This window comes from Gamsiella multidivaricata (genome assembly GCF_025024155.1).
Source record: "Gamsiella multidivaricata strain RSA 2152 chromosome Unknown BC939scaffold_84, whole genome shotgun sequence".
Classification (NCBI taxonomy): domain Eukaryota; kingdom Fungi; phylum Mortierellomycota; class Mortierellomycetes; order Mortierellales; family Mortierellaceae; genus Gamsiella; species Gamsiella multidivaricata.
The window spans coordinates 60,794-80,390 of NW_026251792.1; the positions used below are offsets into that span (position 1 = coordinate 60,794).

Genomic DNA, 19,597 nt, shown 5'->3' on the forward strand with positions numbered 1-19,597 from the left:
AGTGGAGTAGAGAGGCTGTGGTGGATGATTGATGGTTAATGGTTGATGGTCGATGGCGAAAGGGCAACAGCAGTTGGACTTAGTTCTGTTCCATTGTTTTTATGCATCGAGGCAAGCCACCATCTGCCCTGGGAAATGACTAGAGACATGCATGGACTGCTGCAGATCCGATGCACGGACACTGCATAAAATAACTCTTCTCGACTCTCTTCCTTTGCTCCCCTTATCACTCCATCACTTCATCACTCCATTGTCACCGCCTTTCCTCCGCTTCCTTCCATCCACCTCCCCATAATGACCTCTCGCTCCGCAACCCCCCAACGACCCACCACCATTGTCGCTGCCAAAGACTGGACCCCGACCTCGTGGCAATCCAAGCCCATCAAACAGGATGTCGACTACCCTGATCAGGCTCACCTGGGCAGGGTCCTCGAGAAAATCGGACGACTCCCTCCCATGGTTGTCCCTGGTGAGGTGTGTCCCCATGTGCTTGATGAATATACCAGTTGTTCATAATCCCTGGTCAAACAGATATCAGTTTCTAATGTTTCTGTTGCTTTGTTTCTGTTCTCGTTTTTTGTTCTTATGCTCTGTCTGCGCTATGCAGATCCACCGCCTTCGCAAGCAATTGGCCGACGTAGCGTTGGGAAAGGCTTTCCTGCTGCAAGGAGGCGACTGTGCTGAGCTCTTTGACTATTGTGCCCAGGTAAGGTTCTCAGCGAGGTCTCAGTGCCGGCCATTCACCCATGCTTCTCAATAGTCCCGTCTGGGCTTTGAATGTCAGTTGTTATGACTCCTAAAGGAGTCATAAAATTTTGCTTATCGGTCCGATCGCCGTGACACACCAAGATGCTCCGCTTGGGGACGCGGCGTGCACAAAAAACAGAAACCCTTGCGCCGCGTGTCATTCGCCGCTAATAGTGAACGGCTCTTGTTACCTACTTTTTAGAGCCCTATTGAGTCAAAGCTGAAGGTGCTGCTCCAAATGTCGCTCGTATTGGTCTGGGGCGCGCGCATGCCTGTCGTCCGCATCGCTCGCATGGCTGGTCAGTATGCCAAGCCCCGCTCAAAGCCTACAGAGATGCATGAGGGCGAGGAGATCCTGAGTTACCGCGGCGACAATGTTAACGGATACGATCCTGCAGACCGTACTCCCGACCCAGAACGTCTTCTCGGGTATGTGAGAAAAAGAATTGAGATCTTGTCTTGTTCTGCATTATACATGACATGCGCCATAATCTAACGTACTGGAACTCTTTTTAACCATCTAAAGGGCTTACTTTCACTCTGCTGCGACCTTGAACTATGTTCGATCTATTCTTGCTGGTAATCTCTTCTCCTCTTCTAAGCGATTGACTCTTCATGTATGCAATTATCAAAATGCTAACGCAGAATGTGCTGTTGACAATCGTTACCTATAGAGGGTTTCGCCGATCTCCACCATCCCTCCAACTGGAATCTCCATCACGTTAAGTCCTCGGCGCTTCGTCAGGAATACCAAAGCATTGTCGACAGGTTGACAGATGCCTTAGATTTCATGAAGACCATCGGTGCTGACCCCAATGCAGGTCTTCAATCAGGCGCGCCTGCCAGCACCCTCAACACTGTCGATATCTTTGCTTCGCACGAAGGTCTCTTGTTGGAGTATGAGCAGGCACTGACTCGTCTCCTGACTGACCCTGCTAACCCAGCACAGCTAAAGTACTACAACGTCGGAACTCATTTCATCTGGATTGGAGATCGCACAAGACAGCTCGACGGTGCCCATGTTGAATATTTCCGTGGAATCGAGAACCCCATCGGAGTTAAGTGCGGTCCCAGCATGAAGCCAGAGGAGCTGGTCGAGCTTTTGGATATCTTGGATGCAGACAAGCAACCTGGAAAGGTGACCCTCATCACCCGATACGGCGTTGACCAGGTGGACAAGTACTTACCGGGCCATATCAAGGCTGTCCAGGAATCTGGACATGTTGTCGTTTGGGCCTGTGATCCTATGCACGGAAAGTAAGTCGCCCTCATGTGCTCATATTTGAGTTGCATTGACCAAAGGCTGGGTATGGCGGCGGAATTGTCGAGACTAATATTGATCTTTCGCTTTGCATTTTATAGCACCAAACAATCTGTGTCTGGAGTCAAGACAAGACACCTGCTCGACATCACCAAGGAATTGTCGCAGGCGATCCGAATCCATAAGCAACTTGGATCGCACCTCGGAGGTGTCCATTTCGAGCTGACTGGAGACCGTGTTACAGAGTGCGTTGGTGGATCGATGGAACTTTTGGATGCAGAGCTGCTGGACCGCTACGAGACGCACTGCGATCCTCGTCTCAACTATGAGCAGGCTCTAGATATGGCGTTTTTGATTGCCAAATACCAAGAGAAGCAACGCGGCTTCAGCGGCGTCATGTCGCTGTAAAGTCGATGCTAAATGTTCGTCTGGTCAATATAGATACAGCTTCGCCGGAAAATAAAGTTATTCTCGATCGACTTTTGACTGCTCTCGAAACCGTACATATTACGCTTATTTGGCAGCGTCGGACCTACCCAAAGATTTTGTTCCTTTACACTCACACTTCTAAGGCACTCAACTGGCTGTTCTATCAGTCTGTCATACAATCATGTTCACAAGAATCGCTAGTAAGGACCAAGAACAACTGCTCAAGGTGGTCATTCTTACGCCCTATCGTGGCCCAGGAAATCTGCCAGCGGTGTTTGCGACGCCTGAAGTGCCTGGAACCATCCGAGGCTTTGTAGAGTTCGAGTCCGTCGAGGACATCAAGGGTGGGGACCTGGATCTGACTTTTCGTGTCAAAAGCGAGGCAAGATGGACTAGTAAGTTTCTTCATTTATCACTCTCTTCTACCGACTATGTTTGATTCTAACGATGCTCTAATCCTTCTCATTTCCACTCTCCAGGACACTACGGTCAATCAACAGTGGTATATCATTCTAAGGAGGTACTTCAAAGGAAGGCATGGAAGGTCCCAGTTTCTCACCCACAGCCAGGAGTGGTCGGTGCAGGAAGGACACGATTCGATTTCGAAGTCGTTCTGGATCAACGGACGCCATCGTCTATCAGTGGTCGGCGAGGATGGTTGAACTATCGATTTGCAGCCACATTGCACAGAAGATTTCCCCGACGCAACATTGTCTTCAAGCAGGACGTATGGACCTTCAGTACCTGCCTACCCGCGCCTGATCCCGAATATATTTCTGATCCCTACATGTATTCTGGTGTCTGGGAATTCCATCTACCGTTCATGTGCTCGCTTCCCAGCGAAAATATTCACCTCGGACAGACAGTACCCCTTACAATCAAGTTCGATCCCTTCCTCTCCTCGAGTGGCCACTTTGATCAAGAGTTGGTAATTGTTAACGCAGTCATCAAGTTAAAGCAATACACACGGCTCTGGCATAAATGGAACGTCAAGACGGAGACGAAGGAAGTCCTTGCCCTGCCTGTGAGAGAGGGTTGGGTGCCAGGAGCGAATGGAGTACAAAGGACAATCCTGGTCGATATTCCACAGGCACCTCAACTCTCTTGCACTACGACAACGCGTCCTGTTCAGAAGACCCACATCCTGAAGTTGATTATGCGCATCAAGACTGCCTCGATGACAGACAGGGAAGCAAGAGAATTCCGCATCGAGAGTAGGTGATTTGTCCTTTAAGATTAGCTTTTGCCCATGCCATGGCGGAGGAAAAGAAATTCTAATTGACTTTTCTTTCGTGTATAACTGCGGGTGCTACGTTTCCGTAGTGGGAGTGAATATTACCGGGCCCAGACCACCGACTGACCCCCCTGTTGAGGATCTGCCACCGTATACCGCAGTATGGGATGGAGATGATGGGGATAACAGCGAGTAGACGGATTATATATGCTGTACAGGGATCCAGTCCCGTATTCAATTCAATTGAAACTGGTTGTAAACATTAAAGAATCATGAATCTCAACGCTTTTTCCTCTTTCCTCTATTTCCACCATTACCCAAAAGAAAACACTCTGGTCACACAGCCCCGGCCCCAAAACGACCCGATGTCGAACGCTCTGACCTGACACCTCGGCTTCCAAATCACACAAATCCCAAACGAAGTATACGCACAGAGCAAGAGCACAATCCATATGTCTCCCATGTCGCTCTCTCAAAAATGTTGAATATCCCAGGACAGCCACGTCAAGCAGTGGCGACGCTGCCACCTGACGCAACAGGCCAACACCAATGGCGGTTGTGGAAGAGGCCGTTTATACCTGGTTTAGACAGCAAGAATCTTTAGGTACGGAAGCTCATGCAGTTGCTCGCTTATAAAAGCACATCCTCCAATCTATATACTTTGATAGGCATCAACATATCTGACTGTCGCCTGAAAGGAACTGCTGTGGCGATGTGGACCCTCATGAAAGATTTCTTTCGTCCTGAGCACAAACCAGAGCCGATTGCCTTTTCAAATGGTTGGCTCTAAAAGTTCAAGAGATACATCGGACATGATGAAAGCGGATCGGTCAACTTGGATCTCTACCGGACTCAAGTTGAACAGATCCAAATGGTGCTCGAGGACTTTGGCCCTGACAACATCTACAATTGCAATGAGATGGGTCTTTTTCTAAAGGCTATGTCCAATAAGACCCTTGCTACCGGTCCAATTCGTGGTAAGAAAATCACTCGGATTGCTCGAGTGTTGGTTGTGCAGTAATGCCACGGGCGCAGACAACGCAACCTTTATGTCCTTTGTAAGTAACGCAATATTGTTTGAACAGTGTAGTAGTGCAAATTCAAAGGATTTTTACTCACAAAGTTTTATACGTTTACAGCCAAGCACCGTCCGAACGGTTTGGCCCAAGCGACATTGAAGGCTATCGATGCCGAGGTCCTTTGCAGTTATCGCGTCCGAAAAGGATCATCCACGGCTACGGTTTCAAATGGGAAACTCTGGGCATGTTTGGTCAGCTCTTGGAAGAAGGTGACTCCTAATTGCATCCGCAATTGCTTTGTCCAAGCTCCCATCCTCTCTGAGTATCAGAAAACTCGATTACTGGGTCTTGAAATCGAAACAAAGGTAGATCAAGTCAGTCGTCTTCAAGAAGAGCTCAAGGAACGATATGCAGGAAACGAAGAAGCCATCGCCGATCAGAAGGCCTTCTCCATCCTGAACTATCTCAGAATGATCAATAGCGAAGGGCCTTCACAAGCGATTGTCGAGGTCGCCCACGAGATAGTGGATCGCGAGCAATACAAAGGAACTTTCCAGCAGCTGAAGGAGAATGATTTCGTGGATGAGGACAACTCTGAAGACTGATAACGATACGTGGGGAGACGGCGACGAATCTGACCTGGACTACGAAGACCCGAAGCCAGTTGTCAGTGACCAATAGATGCAGGCAGTCGATATCGCTCTCCGTAACCGCACCGTCGAGAAGGAGGTTCCCATCGAGGGATTTTCGTCACCACCTTCAAGGCCCTACGCAGAAGAGGTCTATTCTCAAGGATATTTTCAAGATGCTGTAAGCGAGTTCATATCTGCCGCTGTTGATGTGCAGGAAGCCAATTACAATGTTCTGTTGAAGACTTGCCTTCAGGTCGCTCTGGACGATATAGATGTGTTCGTTGACTGTCATAGGCTTGGGTTATAATATAAAATACTGTAGAAATTATCGTAGGATACGTTCTCTCGAAGACGGCACTGCCACACAGTCATCTTGAAGTTAGTCTACTATTAACTCAAGACGACGGCGTGCTCATCGGAGTAGCCGACATTTCAAGTTTCTCGACTTTGAGGACCTTTTACTCCAGAGGCTCTTACTCTACACCGTTATGCTATAAAACATCCCCCGACTCACCTCCCACTCGTTCAAAACCAATATCTTACTGCCGAAATCATATCGCACAGCAGGATCAATCGTAAAGCTCCAATCAAGGTAAAAAAACATGGCCATTTTGAACTTCAACAAGGACAGCGACAAATCCATATCGCTTCATTTCGACACACCTGAGCTCGGGCCAGAGGGGCAGCCTCTGTACTACTCTACGCCAGAAACCCCTGCAGGTACACCTATCATCCCATATTCTTTAATCGACATGATCTTAAGACCTCTGAAGCCTCATCATCGTCTATCTAGCTTGACCCACAATAGTCATTCGAGGGCATGTAGAGTTTCGAACTGTCAAGCCAACAAACGGTGGCGATATTGCAGTAACATTCGAGGCACGCTCAGAAGCGGAATGGACAGGTATGGTACCGTGACCAATGCCTATTTGCTACCCTAAGTAAGTCGCAATTCTCAACCACTAATACTGCAACACTTTCCTTTCACCCACTCTGCTTCACTAAAAAGAAAACCACGGCGAGTCGGTTGCAAGCTATCATGCGATTTCACGTCTTCAGGAAAAGTCTTGGGATGTAAAGTTGAACCGTATCGACGCCAAGACGATCTCTCCAGGCGTCACGCGCTACAACTTTGAGGTCCAGCTCGATTCAGAACTACCACCATCCATTGAGGGCAAACGCGGCTGGTTCCACTACCGGTTCAAGGCTCATATCCGACGTGATTTCCCCCGCCGCGACATGGCAGTCAAGCAGTTGGTCTGGGTGTATAGCAGCTCCATTCGGGCTAATGAACAGATACAACCCAAAGTGTACAGCAGCATCTTGAATGACATAGTTCCGTTCACATGTACACTCCCTTCGAACGTGCTTTATCAAGGTCAAATCGTGCCGTTGACGGTTCTATTCGAGCCGTTTAGGGAGAACAGCATCCATAAGGGCCAGGAGCTGATTGTAGTTGGTGCAGCAGTGAAGTTGAAGCAATACACGACGCTTGCGGAGCGGAGGAAACTCAAGAACAAAAGCCTCGGCACCAGCAGGAAGAAGGAGAAAAAGGTCGTCATTCATCTGCCCGTGGCCGCTGAGGAGTGGCCGCAAACAAGTCAAGGATTCACAAAGACTATCATGGTCGAACCCCCAGGGGCAAGGCAACTGGCGGCCTCGATTGAGACTGAGCCCTTGATCAAAACATACTGCCTGAAGCTAATCATGAAGGTGAGAACGAACCTCATGTCCGACAAAGAAGCCAAAGAAGTCAGGATGGAGAGTAAGTTCCTTCCGCACAAGGATGTAGTATGATGTATGTATTGCACTATTGTTATTATTATTATTTAACAGCAATCTATTCACCGACCATTGAATATAGTGAATATCAAGATTACCTCTCCACGGCCGGAGCATATCAGAAATGAGGCGCCAGATAGTCTTGAGCCCCCACCATACCAGGCTATTGACAGTGAAGATGAGGAAGCCATACCTCCAGAAATCGCTCGAAGGTCGTCTTCGTCGTCCCTCGAAGGCCCGTCATATCCTGCGGATGTTAAGCACGCATCGGGCCTGTAGATACACGTTCACGTAAATCTCTAATAAACATCCGTCGCATCTATTCAGTGCTGCACACATTATCATTTTTGCTCTGTCTTTGTCGCGCACCGTGCCTTGCTTTTAGGCATTTGGAAGAGCAGCTTGAAGACGTTGCCCTTCTGTAGGTGTATGAAGCTGCTACTCGACATTAACCAGGCCATAAAAGCAGATGTCGGCTTCAAAAACCAGGCGAGAAGACGCGACGTGTACATATGCCTCTCAGTGGCCTCCATTTCTAGAGATCCACATATCCACCCCCAAGGGTAGTCAGAGCGCGTCTCTCAGTTTCCTGTCAAGGTGCACTGTACTGGGACACCTACTGACTACAAAGCCTAACCCAGCTCTTTGACTTGAAGGTGCATGTTCGTTCCGGATCTGAGGCGCTGTATTTTAGTGAGCCTTTGCATCCCAGAGCGCATCACAAGTCACTTGAAATATTTCGACCCTCCTGTGGGGGGGTTTTTTTTCGTCCAACTCCAACTTTACCATCGTTTTCCCATTGCATCACCGTCAGCATAATCGTCTCATTCTAATTTATTCTCCGTATTTCTCAACGCGCTCTGTAACCACCAATGAAGCCATTGAAAGTATCTGTCCCGGAAGCCGCTGCCAGCGGGGGAACTATCACCTTCAAGGTCATCGTCGCCCCAGCAAACACCGACTCGGTAATGACCTGAACTATGCTACAGCGACCAAGGAGACCATGAGTCTACATTCTGCGTCGGCTACATTCTTGGATTCTCACACCTTACGTTATCGATTGTTGCAACGCGCTGGTCCTCGATTGTGGTATTAGACATATCCAATCTTTCGAACATTCGCTCAAGTCCGCTGGCTGCACCATAAACTGCAGAGTGCCTTTGTCGACTACGTTATTCCCTCCCTTCCAGAGCCATTGAGCGAGAAACTATGCGAGGATGTGGATCAAGTTGAGCAGAAGCGGGTCCAAATCGAGAGGTTTTTGCAGCGGATTTGTCGCCGGACAGAGTTTGCTACGAGCGAAGCGGTGCTGTGGTTTGTTGGGACAGAGATGGTAAGTATGACCTGTTTGTTGTTGGTTTACCCCAATGCAACTCACATCATTTGCGTAACGGTAGCCTAGGGTTTAACCTACTCACTTTTTCATTGACCCTGTTTACATGCGCCCCACGCAAAGACTCACTTGGATTCTGTGGACTCCAGAAGGACGACCTTGGGGTTTCTGCGGTTCGACAACATCATCAAACCGAGCTATGACCGGGGCATGAGGATATACAGACCAGCAGAGAACGTTGAAGAGGTGAGCAAACTTACCACGGCGTAAAAATAGGTTCTTACTTCACTCGAACGATTTCTGTTTGATGTAATCCAAAGCTATACTCATTTTCCTTCTTTCTCCCTGTAGAACGATCAAGGAGAGTTCCAAAGAAGGCAGGTGTATATACTTGCAATGGAGCAGTCTTTTACAGGACTCTTAGATACTGGGTTGCGTTTGACAAAGGAGCGCGAGAGTAAGCGATTTTTCTTTGAAGCAGTGATTTCTAACCAGATGGATATATTCTACTATGAGATCTGACTCCAACATTTCATGCACGATTAGAACTTGGGGACGCCTATTCTCAGCTCGGAGACGCAACTATGGAGGTATTGAGTAGCAAGCATCGGCTTGGGGATGGGCAGAGAATTGATAATCGAGAGCGGCATCAGGCATTGGACGATGAAATGCAAATCTTTGGGGTTCTCACGGACGATGTGCGCTTGAGTATACGGCGTCAAGTGAAGGCCGAGACATTTTATTTCATGGACCTTGTTCAGGAGTACCGGAGCATGCTTCAAGGGCTGAAGGTATTTAACGCCTCATCGTCCCATATCGCCGCTTGCTGTTTTGTGGCCTTCCAACCGGGGCATTTGTCGTTTGACATATGCCTGCATCTCTAATTGCGGCTGTTTGTTGTTCCTGCAGGATGTGATGAACTCTAGAACGGACCGACTATCGGAATACGTATCAGTATCCAAAAAGGTCGCAAAAAGGCAGACGCAGCTTGAGCAGGCTACCCTAAAGGCAGCGACATCTCCCGCAGCGGATTTAGTTGATAAGGTGAAGCTGAGTCTGGAGGGAGCTAACGCGAAACTGAGCGAGACAAAGGAGGAGTTCAAGAAGAGCCAAATCGTCGTCACTCGTGAGCTACTTCGATATGAAAAGGATAAGGCTAAAGAGTGGCACGCATCGGTCCAGGATTATGCGGAGAAACAGATCATGTACGAGAAGGAGAAACTGCTGGCGTTTGAGAAAGCATGGGACTCCATTCATAGCCTGCAAACGAATGCAGGCGGAGCGCTGAGCGGGACAGACGGTGGTAGAGGTCGTAGAGTCGGCCCAGAACCCAGTACACGGTCACGATCCTATTGGCCCTCCGGACTAGGGTCTCCTTTCGCTCCAGATCTGATTCAGGAAGACAGAGCAGAGACCATGAAAGGCGATGTTGTGGCAGGCTCGAATCTCGTGGTACCTGAAACCAAGAATCCTCCCAAGCAAGGGCGGTTGCCGCAAAACGCTGGCTACAACAGTGGTTACAATAGCGACTACAATAGTGGATATAACAGTGGGTACAACAGCGGGTACAACAGCGGATACAACAGTGGATACAACAGTGGCGATCAGGACGAAGGCGTCCGTTCAGGGTCAAGCCATTTCCCAGCAACGAAGCTGAGCCGATCAGGAAGTGGTACTCTCATGAACGTTGCTGCTGGTCCACATCCCGCCAAGAAGACTGGTACAAGGAAAGGGTCTCTAACAGGACTGATCCCAAGCGCCAATGTCAGCGCTCTGACAGCTGCTAGTACTAGGGACATGACTTCCCTATCTCGAGATCAGGGTGCGTCTCTATTAGGGGCGCCATCCAAGCTGGACATTCACTCGACGGAGCACGAAGATCGAAACAAGGACGGGTATGATCCGCTCATGGTCCGGCCTGGATTTACGGATTAGATCCAATGCGCCTGTAGCTGTTAAAAATAAAAGGCTCGTACCTTCCTAGCGATCCCCATACAAACTTCCTCAGTCTGCGTTTTTTTTTTTTTTTTTTTTTTTTGAATACGCGAGAAATGGAATTCACTACGCACGAGTACGAGTGTGCACGCACGGATGGTGAAATTATGCTGCGATCCAAGTCCGCGTGCAAGATGAGCAAAGATGAAGACAAACAGGGAGAAAGGGTAAATCGCATATCTGTGTATGTATAGGACATGAAGGCGGTGGTTCCTTTTGGTTGTCACAGGAGGCCATGACGGCGATCAAGGGCAGACCAGGATCTTGCATTTGATCCGTATGGATAGCTCTGCCTGGACCGGGAAGGTGCATGGATACCAAAGTATGTGAAATTGGGCTGCTGCTTCTGGTGAAAGAGAATCGCAAGTTCTGCTGGGTCGTTGGCCACGTCCTATTCTCAAAGCAGCCCACAGAAAAGTCCTCTTTCTTACTTCTTCTTCCTCTTCTTTTCTTGTTTCTTTAACACATCTCTGCCTCCTCGTCCTTCTCTCAGCTCTCATCCCCTCATCTTCTTCACCTGTCTGCTTAAAAAAATTAACATAAAAAGTATGTCTCATCATCATCTTTCTCCGTCATGGATTGTCACGTTCCGAGCCAACGGATGATGGGACCAAAAGTGATGGCGCGCCATTGGACACTTTTAACGCCTACAGGTCCAATGTGGTGTCCCACCGCCATCTTATTCGTTCTTGAAGGAGCGCTGCATTCCAAGGATATGTCGCCCATACGCAGCCGCTGGAATCTCACACTTACTTCGTGCCTGCTTCTCTTTCTGACGTATAGATGTCTCGCTTTGTCCGCCCTTCCAAGTACAGGTACGGCAGTTTACGATCCATGCGGTCTTTCCGTGCTAGTGCCACGCCAATCTTCAGTCTTTTCGATCAATAGGAGTGCAGAAAGTGCAAGGCGCAAGAAAGTTGTGGTGGAACTTCAAAGACCAACCTTCATCGGATATCTGACCTGCATTCTCTTCACAACAACATTGATGTGTATGTAGACACGTCTATGGTACCGCCGCTAGACGCGAACTGAGCTATGACAACGTCAAGGTCTCTGGCAACGCCTGGGACACCAATCTGATCAAGGTCAACCCTGTAAGTTACTGCTGATAACAACGTTACTTTGCTGATAGAGATGATATGCACGACCCAGTCGCTATGTTCTTGTGGAGAAATCGCATTGACCCTAATACAATGCCTACTTTCTTTCTATAGAAATTCTTCTCCTTGAACTGGAACTCGAGTGGCGGCGGTGCCTTTGCCGTCATTCCTTTGTCAATGACAGGTGAGTTCATAACTATGTTCAGCCGCTCCTCCTACTCATTTTTTTTTTTTGTGTAGCATGGAACGTCACGATTGAGAGCTTTACTGTTAGATATGTCCAACTCTCAGATACATCTTCGTCTTGCCTTGGCTGCATTGGTTCTGATTTGCGCCATTTTCTCACTCACACTTCAATATCAATCTGTGTCTAATTGAAATGACGAAAACGCCTAGGCAAGATTTCCGACGCCCTTCCATTATACCGTGGTCATTCTGCCGCCGTTCTTGACACGGACTTCTCGCCCTTCAATGATCATCTGGTTGCCTCTGGAGCAGAGGACAGCAAAGTCTTTATCTACAGCATTCCAGAGGAGCTTGGCGAGGAGGATATCGAGCCCGTTGTGCGCTTGACCACCCACGGACGCAAGGTTGGACAGGTCCTGTTTAACCCCGTTGCGGATAACGTTCTCTTGTCAGCCTCGGCGGACCTAACCATGAAGCTGTGGGACGTTGAGAAGGGTGTTGAGAAGCAGGAGATCACTGGACACATGGAGATTATTCAGAGCGTCGCCTGGAACCACAATGGAACATTGGTTGCTACAACCTGCCGTGACAAGAAGCTGCGCGTGTTTGATGTTCGCAGCAACAAAGTTGTTATGGTAATATGTCGTTGTGCTTTAATGGTCATGCGCGTGTGTAGTTTTCGGCCGGCTGTCGAATCGGTTGCGGTCCTTACATATTCATCCGCTTTCACCTGATTGCATGTGTTGATAGCAAGGAGATTCGCACTCTGGTATCAAGGGCTCGCGCGTTGTTTGGATGGGCGACAGCAATCGACTTGCCACCACCGGATTTTCCAAGATGTCGGATCGTCAAGTCAACATCTGGGACCCCACTAACCTGGAGAAGCCCCTCAGAGCGACCAACCTTGATACTTCGTCTGGAGTGATTATGCCTTTTTACGATAACGACAGCAATATGCTCTACTTGGCTGGCAAGGGGTAAGAGAGCGGCTCATTATGCATCAGTCAATTGGTCAACACGGTGGATACGATTTTCTCTAACAACGCGCTATCTTTGACTGATTTAGTGACGGTAACATTCGTTACTACGAGTACGAGAATGATGACTTGTTCACACTATCTGAGTTCGGCTCCAACGTTCCTCAGCGCGGAGTTGCCTTCATGCCCAAACGCGCGCTGAATGTGAACGATTGCGAGATCGCCAGAGCCTACAAGGTCTCGAACGGCATCGTAGAGCCCATCAGCTTTACTGTTCCTCGCAAGGTAAGCACACCCTTAAAGAAAATGTCAAACGAGTAAGGTCGGAAAGGGACATTGTATCAATTTCTCACACTGCTTCGCCGGTAAATGGATTGTAGTCGGACTCTTTCCAAGCAGATTTGTTCCCAGACTGCATTAGTGATGAAGCCGCCTTAACTGCCGATGCTTGGTTCGGTGGCGAGACTGCCAATCCAAAGCTGATCTCACTCGAAAAGGGCTTCACTGCCTCGGTTAAGAAGGAATTTGTTGCCAGCGTGGCTGCCCAGGCGGCGGAGACCATTGTAACGGCTCCTAAGAGCGACAAGGACTACCAAGAGGCATACCATAAGTTGCGCCAAGAGAACGAGGACCTCAAGAACCAGCTTGCACAAAAGGATGTCAAGATTCGATTGCTGGAGGTTCAACTGGAGCAGCTAAACTCTGCATAAGGCGAACATTGCGGATTCGAGAGAGTACAAAGGCATTGATAGATGAACGGCTCTTTCACTGAAATAAGTGTATGGATCATAGTCGGGTCTGGGCTTATTGTGATAATTAATAAACATTGGGTTCTCGTATGAAAGATGTTTTGGGATGATGGGTGAGTTGATGGACAGTAGACAGGAAATGAACTTGTAAGTGGCAGTGATGACCACGTTGTTTTCATTATCTCAGGTTTTTCTTAAAACGGTTTCATTGGCGAGCTTTCTTTTCGTTCTTGCTTTCAGCCTTTGAAGTGCGAAAATGAGAGAGTTGCATGTCATGTTTGAGGCGCAAAGCTGAAGCTCACAAAGCTGCAGGAGCGATGCCACGTTCTTTTCATGTATCAATCGACCCCTCTTGGACCCCTTTTTTATTTCATTTCCAGGCTAAACAAAATGAAACATGCTGCATGCAGTTAGAAATCCAGACAATTGGCGAAGTGTTGTACAAGGCTGCTTGGAAATAGGTCTCGAAGCGCGCACCCCTTCTGCATCCTTTTTAGGCTATGATAGAGACACTAGGGTGCAAGAATAACTTTACGGAAACCGGCTGTTGCTGACCTGCATTCACGTAGGCGACATGAAACGGATGAAAGAAAACGAGACCTCTCCGTGGATCTTTTTTCTTAGAACCACCGGACGCACGGACATCAACCTTGATTACTTTTGATCGCCAAATTTGGAATTGTGTCCCTGGCTCTGATTCCTTGTGTAACCCCAACGAATGTCCGCCATCGATGGCATGCCGATAGACCATCAGAAATAGGAGAAAAAACAGAAGCAGGGGGATACATGTAGCAAGGTCTGCCTTCGTAAAAAAGAAAAAAGTGTCGATATAGTGCACATACACATTCTTGTACAAACCAATACATGCAGCACTGTATCCCTCTTGTTCAAGTTTCTTCCCCTGCTGCTCGTCGTAGCGTCATAGCGCACCGTTTTGTTTCGGATTTCCACAACTTACCCAGGTTCTAGTGGAGCCCATGTCACCGCCCAAGAAAGAACAGGGGAACTACACGAGAGGCTCAGATGGATCCTTGTGGGGCAGTCCGTCCTTGCATATCAGCATATGTCCATATCCATTTTTGAAAGAGGAAGCAGGTTCGATTATTTCTTGCATAGAGAGGCGGTATGGAACCAAAGCCCGTTTTTTGTCCCCACGCGCGCCAATATTGCGGAGCATAATATACCGGTCTATTTCTAGTGAATAGTGTGTTACTAAACTTCAGCGGGCAAAACAACGGGTTACCATTTGTCGACCCATGCACAAATATGCACGTACGCAAACACACACGTGCATTGATATGTAAACACAGGAATATTTTCCTATTGTTTTGTGGTAGCGGTTTCGACAGAAGAAGGCAACAGCACGACACAGCAGATGAGAACCGAGCACGCGCAATGGCCGATACGATTTACATATGCCATGTGTACCAGGTTTGTTCCGTGAAAGCAAATATTTTATAATCAGCTCACGCCAAAATGAGTTCTATGATGCGATGCGGGCCGATTTCGGTGCCCAGAGAAGACATGATCTACTAGCGTTTTGTATAGCCATTTCCGTTCCCGTTTCCAGGGAGAATGGGGGGGTCTCCGTCTCAAGAGTCGTTCATTAATCAGATAACATTTCAAAGACTGAAAAGGCACGTTGATGGATATAGACAAATAGACGAACCATTGCATTCCGCGGGAACAAAGTGCGCGTCAGTGTAGCAGGCTGAGGAAGTGGCGAGTCGTTTGAATGGTATACACAGATGCGCACACACACTCATAGATCATATACACAAAAACAAACAGGCATATGACTCTACGATTGAAGAACATAAAAAAAACAAGCCGAGTCGTAAACTTGCAGGTGGCATGGTCGTTCCCTCCTTGACCATATCCCGAATCGTAAAGCTCCTAGCCACTGTCTCAATACTGCTGTCAACAACAGCGAACAAAGCCTCTGCATTCTGTTTATCGACAAATAAATCGCAACCAAGTCAGCACAAATACGGTGTGTGGTTGATCGCCTTAATAGGGGAGCTGAAGACCACGCCGCTGCACCTATGCCTCTCGCTTGGCCCCTCAGGGTAGAAATAATACATTCTTGCTTTCAGGCGATCTTATGCGTGAGATACACTGCTCAGCCTCGCTTATAATATTGCACTGGTAAAAGGAATCGCTGTGGATACGAAGTAATCAACTAACTAGGTGTGCCTGGAGCGGCTCATTGGTAGAGAGTTGAACCGCTGATGGCGACTATACAGAAAGAACGCGATGGTGCAATGGCAACACGAAGCGTCCCTGGATTGAGGACACGCATTGATGACTTTGAACCACATTTGTTTTCACCACAACCTTTCTGCGGATGTCCTTAGCGTCTTAGTCCCGCCGCAGGAGACCGGGGCCTCTCATTCTTTTTGAAGAGATCAAACAAATATCATTTCCTTGGCAAGGATACTTATCCGCAATGTGTGCTAAGGGTAGTTAGTCTACTATGTATTTTGTGTGTATTCCCTGGCTACCATAATTACCATAAGCTACCATAAAGGAGTGATGAGCTGCCACACATTTTAGTTTGAGATGGTGCTGTGCTCACTCAGCGTCAACGTGGATGTATGTGTCAACGTGCGGCTCCTTTATGTGTCGTAGGAATCGATTGAAGACTATTTCGTCCATGCCAGTGTTTCGACGCCTTCCAGCCTTCGGAGTATCCGAAGGAGGCAGGTTGGCGAGGCCTGTGTTTAATTGAGCCATGGTGCTATTCTTTACTTCCCCTCTGAAGACCACAAACGCCCATTCATTATTCTGTAATTTTTTCTCCCTTCGTGTTACTAACTCTACACAGCACACCGTCGTCCGGCGGTCCATTGTCTCTGTCAACAGGCGTCAATGTATAAAAGGGAGGCTACTGCCAACGTCTGCCTGCCTCAGCCATCACCAACATTCGCCACAAGCTTCCTCGACGTTCCATTTGCTGCCATACCAGTTTTCTTTTTTCCTTTTTTTTTTTACCTTTTTATTTTTATTGGGAACCCTTCACGGATCCTGCCAACCGTACCCCACCTCGTTGCGACCTGCATTGCTAAAAAAAAAAAAAAAAAAAAAAAAAACAACCTTGTTTCCACTGAACCACATTCGAAAATTCCGTTGGGCAAATCCCGCCCGACTCAGCCTTTTGTCATCATTTCTGTGCAATCCAATCCTATCTCAGAGAAAGTGCTGCAGTACATTCACCACTCTTCCTCCGTCGCTCAATTGCCACGAGTTACCCTTGCCCGTCAGAGAATCTTCTCAGATTTACCACGAAACTGTAACTGGCGCATAGCCTAGGATCGCTGTTGTATAAATCACCCCCTTTCGCTCCTTCAACATTATTGTCAACCTCCGATAGCCATTGCCTCTTTACCCTAATCCGCCTTCAGCAATACGCAGCCACACACGAACACTATGCCTTCGATCTCTTCATCCTCCAAGCCAAGGGTTACCTCCTCCAGCAAGACATCCAATCCATCCCAAGCTAAAAAAGCCCCTCGTCCATCGAATTCGTTCCTTATCTATCGCAAGGAGCATGCGAAGGCCTACGCTGGGCTGGTCGCTACCGAACTATCGACCAAACTCGCCAAAGCCTGGAAAAACGAGACTCCCGAGCGACGAGCGTACTATGCCATGCTCGCAGAGAGAGCCAAAGCTGAACACGCGATCAAGTACCCAAACTACAAGTTTACACCCATCAAACGAGGCACTGGCAAGCGCGCGCTTGCTTTAGCAGCCATGGCCAACGCAGCCAAAAAGATCGCAGACGACTCAGTAATCGAATCTGACTCCTCTTCGTCCTCGACGCGTTCTTCTCCCACCTCCAAATCCATCACGAAGTACAGCGACGCTTCGTCCTCAGGCGGTACTTGCAGCGCGCATCCTCTTGCTCATCGACCGCGGCGTAACACCCAGAAGCCTCACCGCTTCTCCAGCTCTCCTTACCCGCACATCCCAACAGCGTGCGTGATTCCAAATCATGGCTCGTATTCTCTATCTCCCTCGGCCGATTCTACCGATGCAGGCTGTTTATCTTCCCTGCCATTTTATTCCATGCCAATCGATCAGTGGAACAATTCCTCCCCAGGGCAATTTAGCACCATTATCGGCTCACCTGCCTTCTCGACAATATCCTCCTCCTCAGGGGTTTCAACAGACATGAATGACTTCGAATATAAGCTCAAGTACGAGGATAGTGAATCAGAGGACATTGATGCGGAAGGTGAATACGAAGACGATGATTCCACAGGACAAATCTCTAAAGCCTTTGGTCAGTTATTGAGCCACGAGAATAGCCTTGGCGATATTGAGGTACCCTCTCAGGGAGTGTCATCGCTTCCTTCTCCACCATACCTAGAGGAGCCTTCGATTTTTGGAGTCTCGACGTTCCCCTCCTTGCTCTCAATGGAAGCTTTTGAGCCCGAATGCCTGGCGCGGGATGGTGCCCAATGGACGACAGCAACAACAAACGCGCTTTGTCCGATCATGTCGGCCCCAACTATGAGCACTTGCTCCACCTCGTCTTGTTCCTCCTCCTCTTCCTCATATGGGTATTCGACCCCATCGTATGAAGACTGCCGCTCAACGCCTGCCCAATTCTCGTTGGACATGGCATCGTCGACTTCGAGCTGTCTCAATAGCAGCCAGAGCAGCGGTATCTTACCCTTGTCGCCTTCGTCTAGTCCAGTGCGGTCGCCTCTGTACTCGCCGGCTCAAGTGATCCCGGTCTCACAACAACTGTCCGCCAGCCAAATCCCACCGTTTCCATTTGAGCTTCCACCACTGGTAGTCCGGGACGAGATGTTGATGTCACCGGCGCTGTCGGGTTGCTCGGCTCTGTCTCCTCATCTGACGAGGACCTTCCCAGAGGCACAGCTATACTTTGCGAGCGCCATTGAGTGGATGTAATATGACTGCGCCTTCCATCGTTCTAAATATTTCTCTTCATTTCTTTGATCGTTCCCGTTCTTTGCTTTCTTGAGCTATCCTTCTTTTCAGCATAGACACATATAGAGTTATGTTCCCGAAACAATAAAAAAAAAGGGTTCTAAAATCTTATTCGCCCACTTCGAAGTCAAAAAAAAAATCACCCCTGTTGCATCAACAAACAATTTTGCCACATGGTTGATGTGAATGTGAGAAAAGAAGACCATGGGCCAGCATGGGTAGTCCTCCACCTCTTCTATAGGGTTTATTGTTTGTTTGTTTGTATATATTCTCAAAAATGTGGTATTTGTTACAAGGGTAAAGTACATGTACATCGGGCCTGCGTAAGAAGCCCAGGGTCAGAAGGAAACGGTTCTTGGGTATTGTTTTCTTGGCTTAGACAAAATCCCATTGGATGCTGATGACACCCTTGCTGAGAGGGGCCAACCTCTTGAAGACGGCCTGGCTGAGATCCAAGGAACCGGGGGCGCAGAACTGGGCAGGGCAGGTATCGGTTACACGGGCGGTGACAGTCTTGCCTCCAGACGTGATCTTGACGGACTTACCACACTGGGATGTACCCTCCATCTGGTGTGCGTTCATGGCGACGATCAAATCGTTCGTGTTGAAGGGGGTTCCGCAGGATCCAACAGAGTCTGTGAACCAGGTACCGCGGCCGCTGAAAGGGGCAGCTATGCTCTGGATCAAGATCAACTCCTGGTCTGCCCCAGAAGTCAACGTAGCAGTAGTATTGCGAGTAGGAGCCTCAGCCGAGACGGGAGTGATAGTAGTGGCAGTGGTGTTGGTCTTGGAGACGGGAGCGGCCGAGACCATGGTGGCAAGGGTGGCGGTGGCGATGATAGCGAGCTTGTAGAAGATAGCCATTTTGAGCGTTATACGTGTGGTAGACTAGAAAGGTAAGAGAATAGGTTGAAGTTTGTAGGTAACGGTGACGATGATGATGACTTGCGAAAAGTAGCGTGGGGTGGTAGGGCCGGAGGCTAAGGAAAGGCGCGTTTGCTTGTCGAGGCAAGGGAAGGATGGGGATTTGAAAAGAGCACCAGGGCACCGGCCTCTTTTATACGCTTCTTAGTTGCATAATACGCTGCAGCAACTCCGATGGTTCATGGCATGCTGCCCTGTGCATCCTTTTCAGGTACCGCCCACACTCCGCACCACCATATAGGGCTTGGGCCTAGTGCATGGGGGCCG

At 48.6% G+C, this 19,597-nt stretch overlaps 7 protein-coding genes across 7 annotated transcripts; 6 read left to right on the top strand and 1 right to left on the bottom strand.

Annotated features, from left to right (window-relative positions):
* The first annotated feature begins 158 nt into the window (after nucleotides 1-158).
* BC939DRAFT_464624 (phospho-2-dehydro-3-deoxyheptonate aldolase, class II) lies at nucleotides 159-2,545 on the top strand. Its single transcript, XM_051557399.1, has 6 exons — nucleotides 159-474; nucleotides 608-706; nucleotides 950-1,176; nucleotides 1,274-1,326; nucleotides 1,422-2,004; nucleotides 2,110-2,545. Exons 1-6 carry the CDS (start codon nucleotides 295-297, stop codon nucleotides 2,414-2,416), a joined length of 1,449 nt encoding a protein of 482 aa, XP_051407905.1. The 5' UTR covers nucleotides 159-294; the 3' UTR covers nucleotides 2,417-2,545.
* A 21-nt stretch (nucleotides 2,546-2,566) lies between these two features.
* On the top strand, nucleotides 2,567-4,138 carry BC939DRAFT_464626 (uncharacterized protein). Its single transcript, XM_051557400.1, has 3 exons — nucleotides 2,567-2,832; nucleotides 2,917-3,651; nucleotides 3,761-4,138. The coding sequence occupies exons 1-3, from the start codon at nucleotides 2,619-2,621 to the stop codon at nucleotides 3,865-3,867; spliced, it is 1,056 nt and encodes a 351-aa protein (XP_051407906.1). The 5' UTR covers nucleotides 2,567-2,618; the 3' UTR covers nucleotides 3,868-4,138.
* A 1,786-nt stretch (nucleotides 4,139-5,924) lies between these two features.
* Nucleotides 5,925-7,383, top strand: BC939DRAFT_507024 (uncharacterized protein; the record flags this gene model as incomplete). Its single annotated transcript, XM_051560852.1, has 4 exons — nucleotides 5,925-6,042; nucleotides 6,131-6,226; nucleotides 6,332-7,087; nucleotides 7,187-7,383. The coding sequence occupies 4 exons, from the start codon at nucleotides 5,925-5,927 to the stop codon at nucleotides 7,381-7,383; spliced, it is 1,167 nt and encodes a 388-aa protein (XP_051407907.1).
* Nucleotides 7,384-7,884: 501 nt separating this feature from the next.
* Nucleotides 7,885-10,475, top strand: BC939DRAFT_464631 (Vps5 C terminal like-domain-containing protein). Its single transcript, XM_051557401.1, has 6 exons — nucleotides 7,885-8,069; nucleotides 8,201-8,437; nucleotides 8,561-8,683; nucleotides 8,789-8,894; nucleotides 8,984-9,228; nucleotides 9,347-10,475. The coding sequence occupies exons 1-6, from the start codon at nucleotides 7,977-7,979 to the stop codon at nucleotides 10,370-10,372; spliced, it is 1,830 nt and encodes a 609-aa protein (XP_051407908.1). The 5' UTR covers nucleotides 7,885-7,976; the 3' UTR covers nucleotides 10,373-10,475.
* Nucleotides 10,476-10,803: 328 nt separating this feature from the next.
* Nucleotides 10,804-13,640, top strand: BC939DRAFT_464633 (uncharacterized protein). Its single transcript, XM_051557402.1, has 8 exons — nucleotides 10,804-10,978; nucleotides 11,216-11,247; nucleotides 11,430-11,526; nucleotides 11,647-11,716; nucleotides 11,929-12,353; nucleotides 12,469-12,695; nucleotides 12,785-12,980; nucleotides 13,076-13,640. Exons 2-8 carry the CDS (start codon nucleotides 11,216-11,218, stop codon nucleotides 13,403-13,405), a joined length of 1,377 nt encoding a protein of 458 aa, XP_051407909.1. The 5' UTR covers nucleotides 10,804-10,978; the 3' UTR covers nucleotides 13,406-13,640.
* Nucleotides 13,641-16,957: 3,317 nt separating this feature from the next.
* Nucleotides 16,958-17,161, top strand: BC939DRAFT_382797 (uncharacterized protein; the record flags this gene model as incomplete). The annotated part of the gene is made up of 1 exon (XM_051551771.1): nucleotides 16,958-17,161. A coding segment is annotated over one exon (204 nt), but the record flags the coding sequence as incomplete, so codon positions are not given.
* A 1,626-nt stretch (nucleotides 17,162-18,787) lies between these two features.
* Nucleotides 18,788-19,036, bottom strand: BC939DRAFT_385457 (RlpA-like double-psi beta-barrel-protein domain-containing protein-containing protein; the record flags this gene model as incomplete). The annotated part of the gene is made up of 1 exon (XM_051551809.1): nucleotides 18,788-19,036. A coding segment is annotated over one exon (249 nt), but the record flags the coding sequence as incomplete, so codon positions are not given.
* Between the last annotated feature and the right edge of the window lie 561 nt (nucleotides 19,037-19,597).

Bases quoted from the DNA above. Each gene is read 5' to 3' on its own strand.
- BC939DRAFT_464624 (XM_051557399.1), top strand. From the start codon at position 295: ATGACCTCTCGCTCCGCAACCCCCCAACGACCCACCACCATTGTCGCT. The intron at 1,177-1,273 runs GTATGTGAGAAA...AACCATCTAAAG, and splicing joins GACCCAGAACGTCTTCTCGG to GGCTTACTTTCACTCTGCTG. The intron at 1,327-1,421 runs GTAATCTCTTCT...CGTTACCTATAG, and splicing joins TGTTCGATCTATTCTTGCTG to AGGGTTTCGCCGATCTCCAC.
- BC939DRAFT_464626 (XM_051557400.1), top strand. From the start codon at position 2,619: ATGTTCACAAGAATCGCTAGTAAGGACCAAGAACAACTGCTCAAGGTG. The intron at 2,833-2,916 runs GTAAGTTTCTTC...TCCACTCTCCAG, and splicing joins AAGCGAGGCAAGATGGACTA to GACACTACGGTCAATCAACA. The intron at 3,652-3,760 runs GTAGGTGATTTG...ACGTTTCCGTAG, and splicing joins AAGAGAATTCCGCATCGAGA to TGGGAGTGAATATTACCGGG.
- BC939DRAFT_464631 (XM_051557401.1), top strand. From the start codon at position 7,977: ATGAAGCCATTGAAAGTATCTGTCCCGGAAGCCGCTGCCAGCGGGGGA. The intron at 8,684-8,788 runs GTGAGCAAACTT...TTCTCCCTGTAG, and splicing joins CAGCAGAGAACGTTGAAGAG to AACGATCAAGGAGAGTTCCA. The intron at 9,229-9,346 runs GTATTTAACGCC...TTGTTCCTGCAG, and splicing joins GCATGCTTCAAGGGCTGAAG to GATGTGATGAACTCTAGAAC.
- BC939DRAFT_464633 (XM_051557402.1), top strand. From the start codon at position 11,216: ATGTCTCGCTTTGTCCGCCCTTCCAAGTACAG. The intron at 12,354-12,468 runs GTAATATGTCGT...ATGTGTTGATAG, and splicing joins GCAGCAACAAAGTTGTTATG to CAAGGAGATTCGCACTCTGG. The intron at 12,981-13,075 runs GTAAGCACACCC...AATGGATTGTAG, and splicing joins GCTTTACTGTTCCTCGCAAG to TCGGACTCTTTCCAAGCAGA.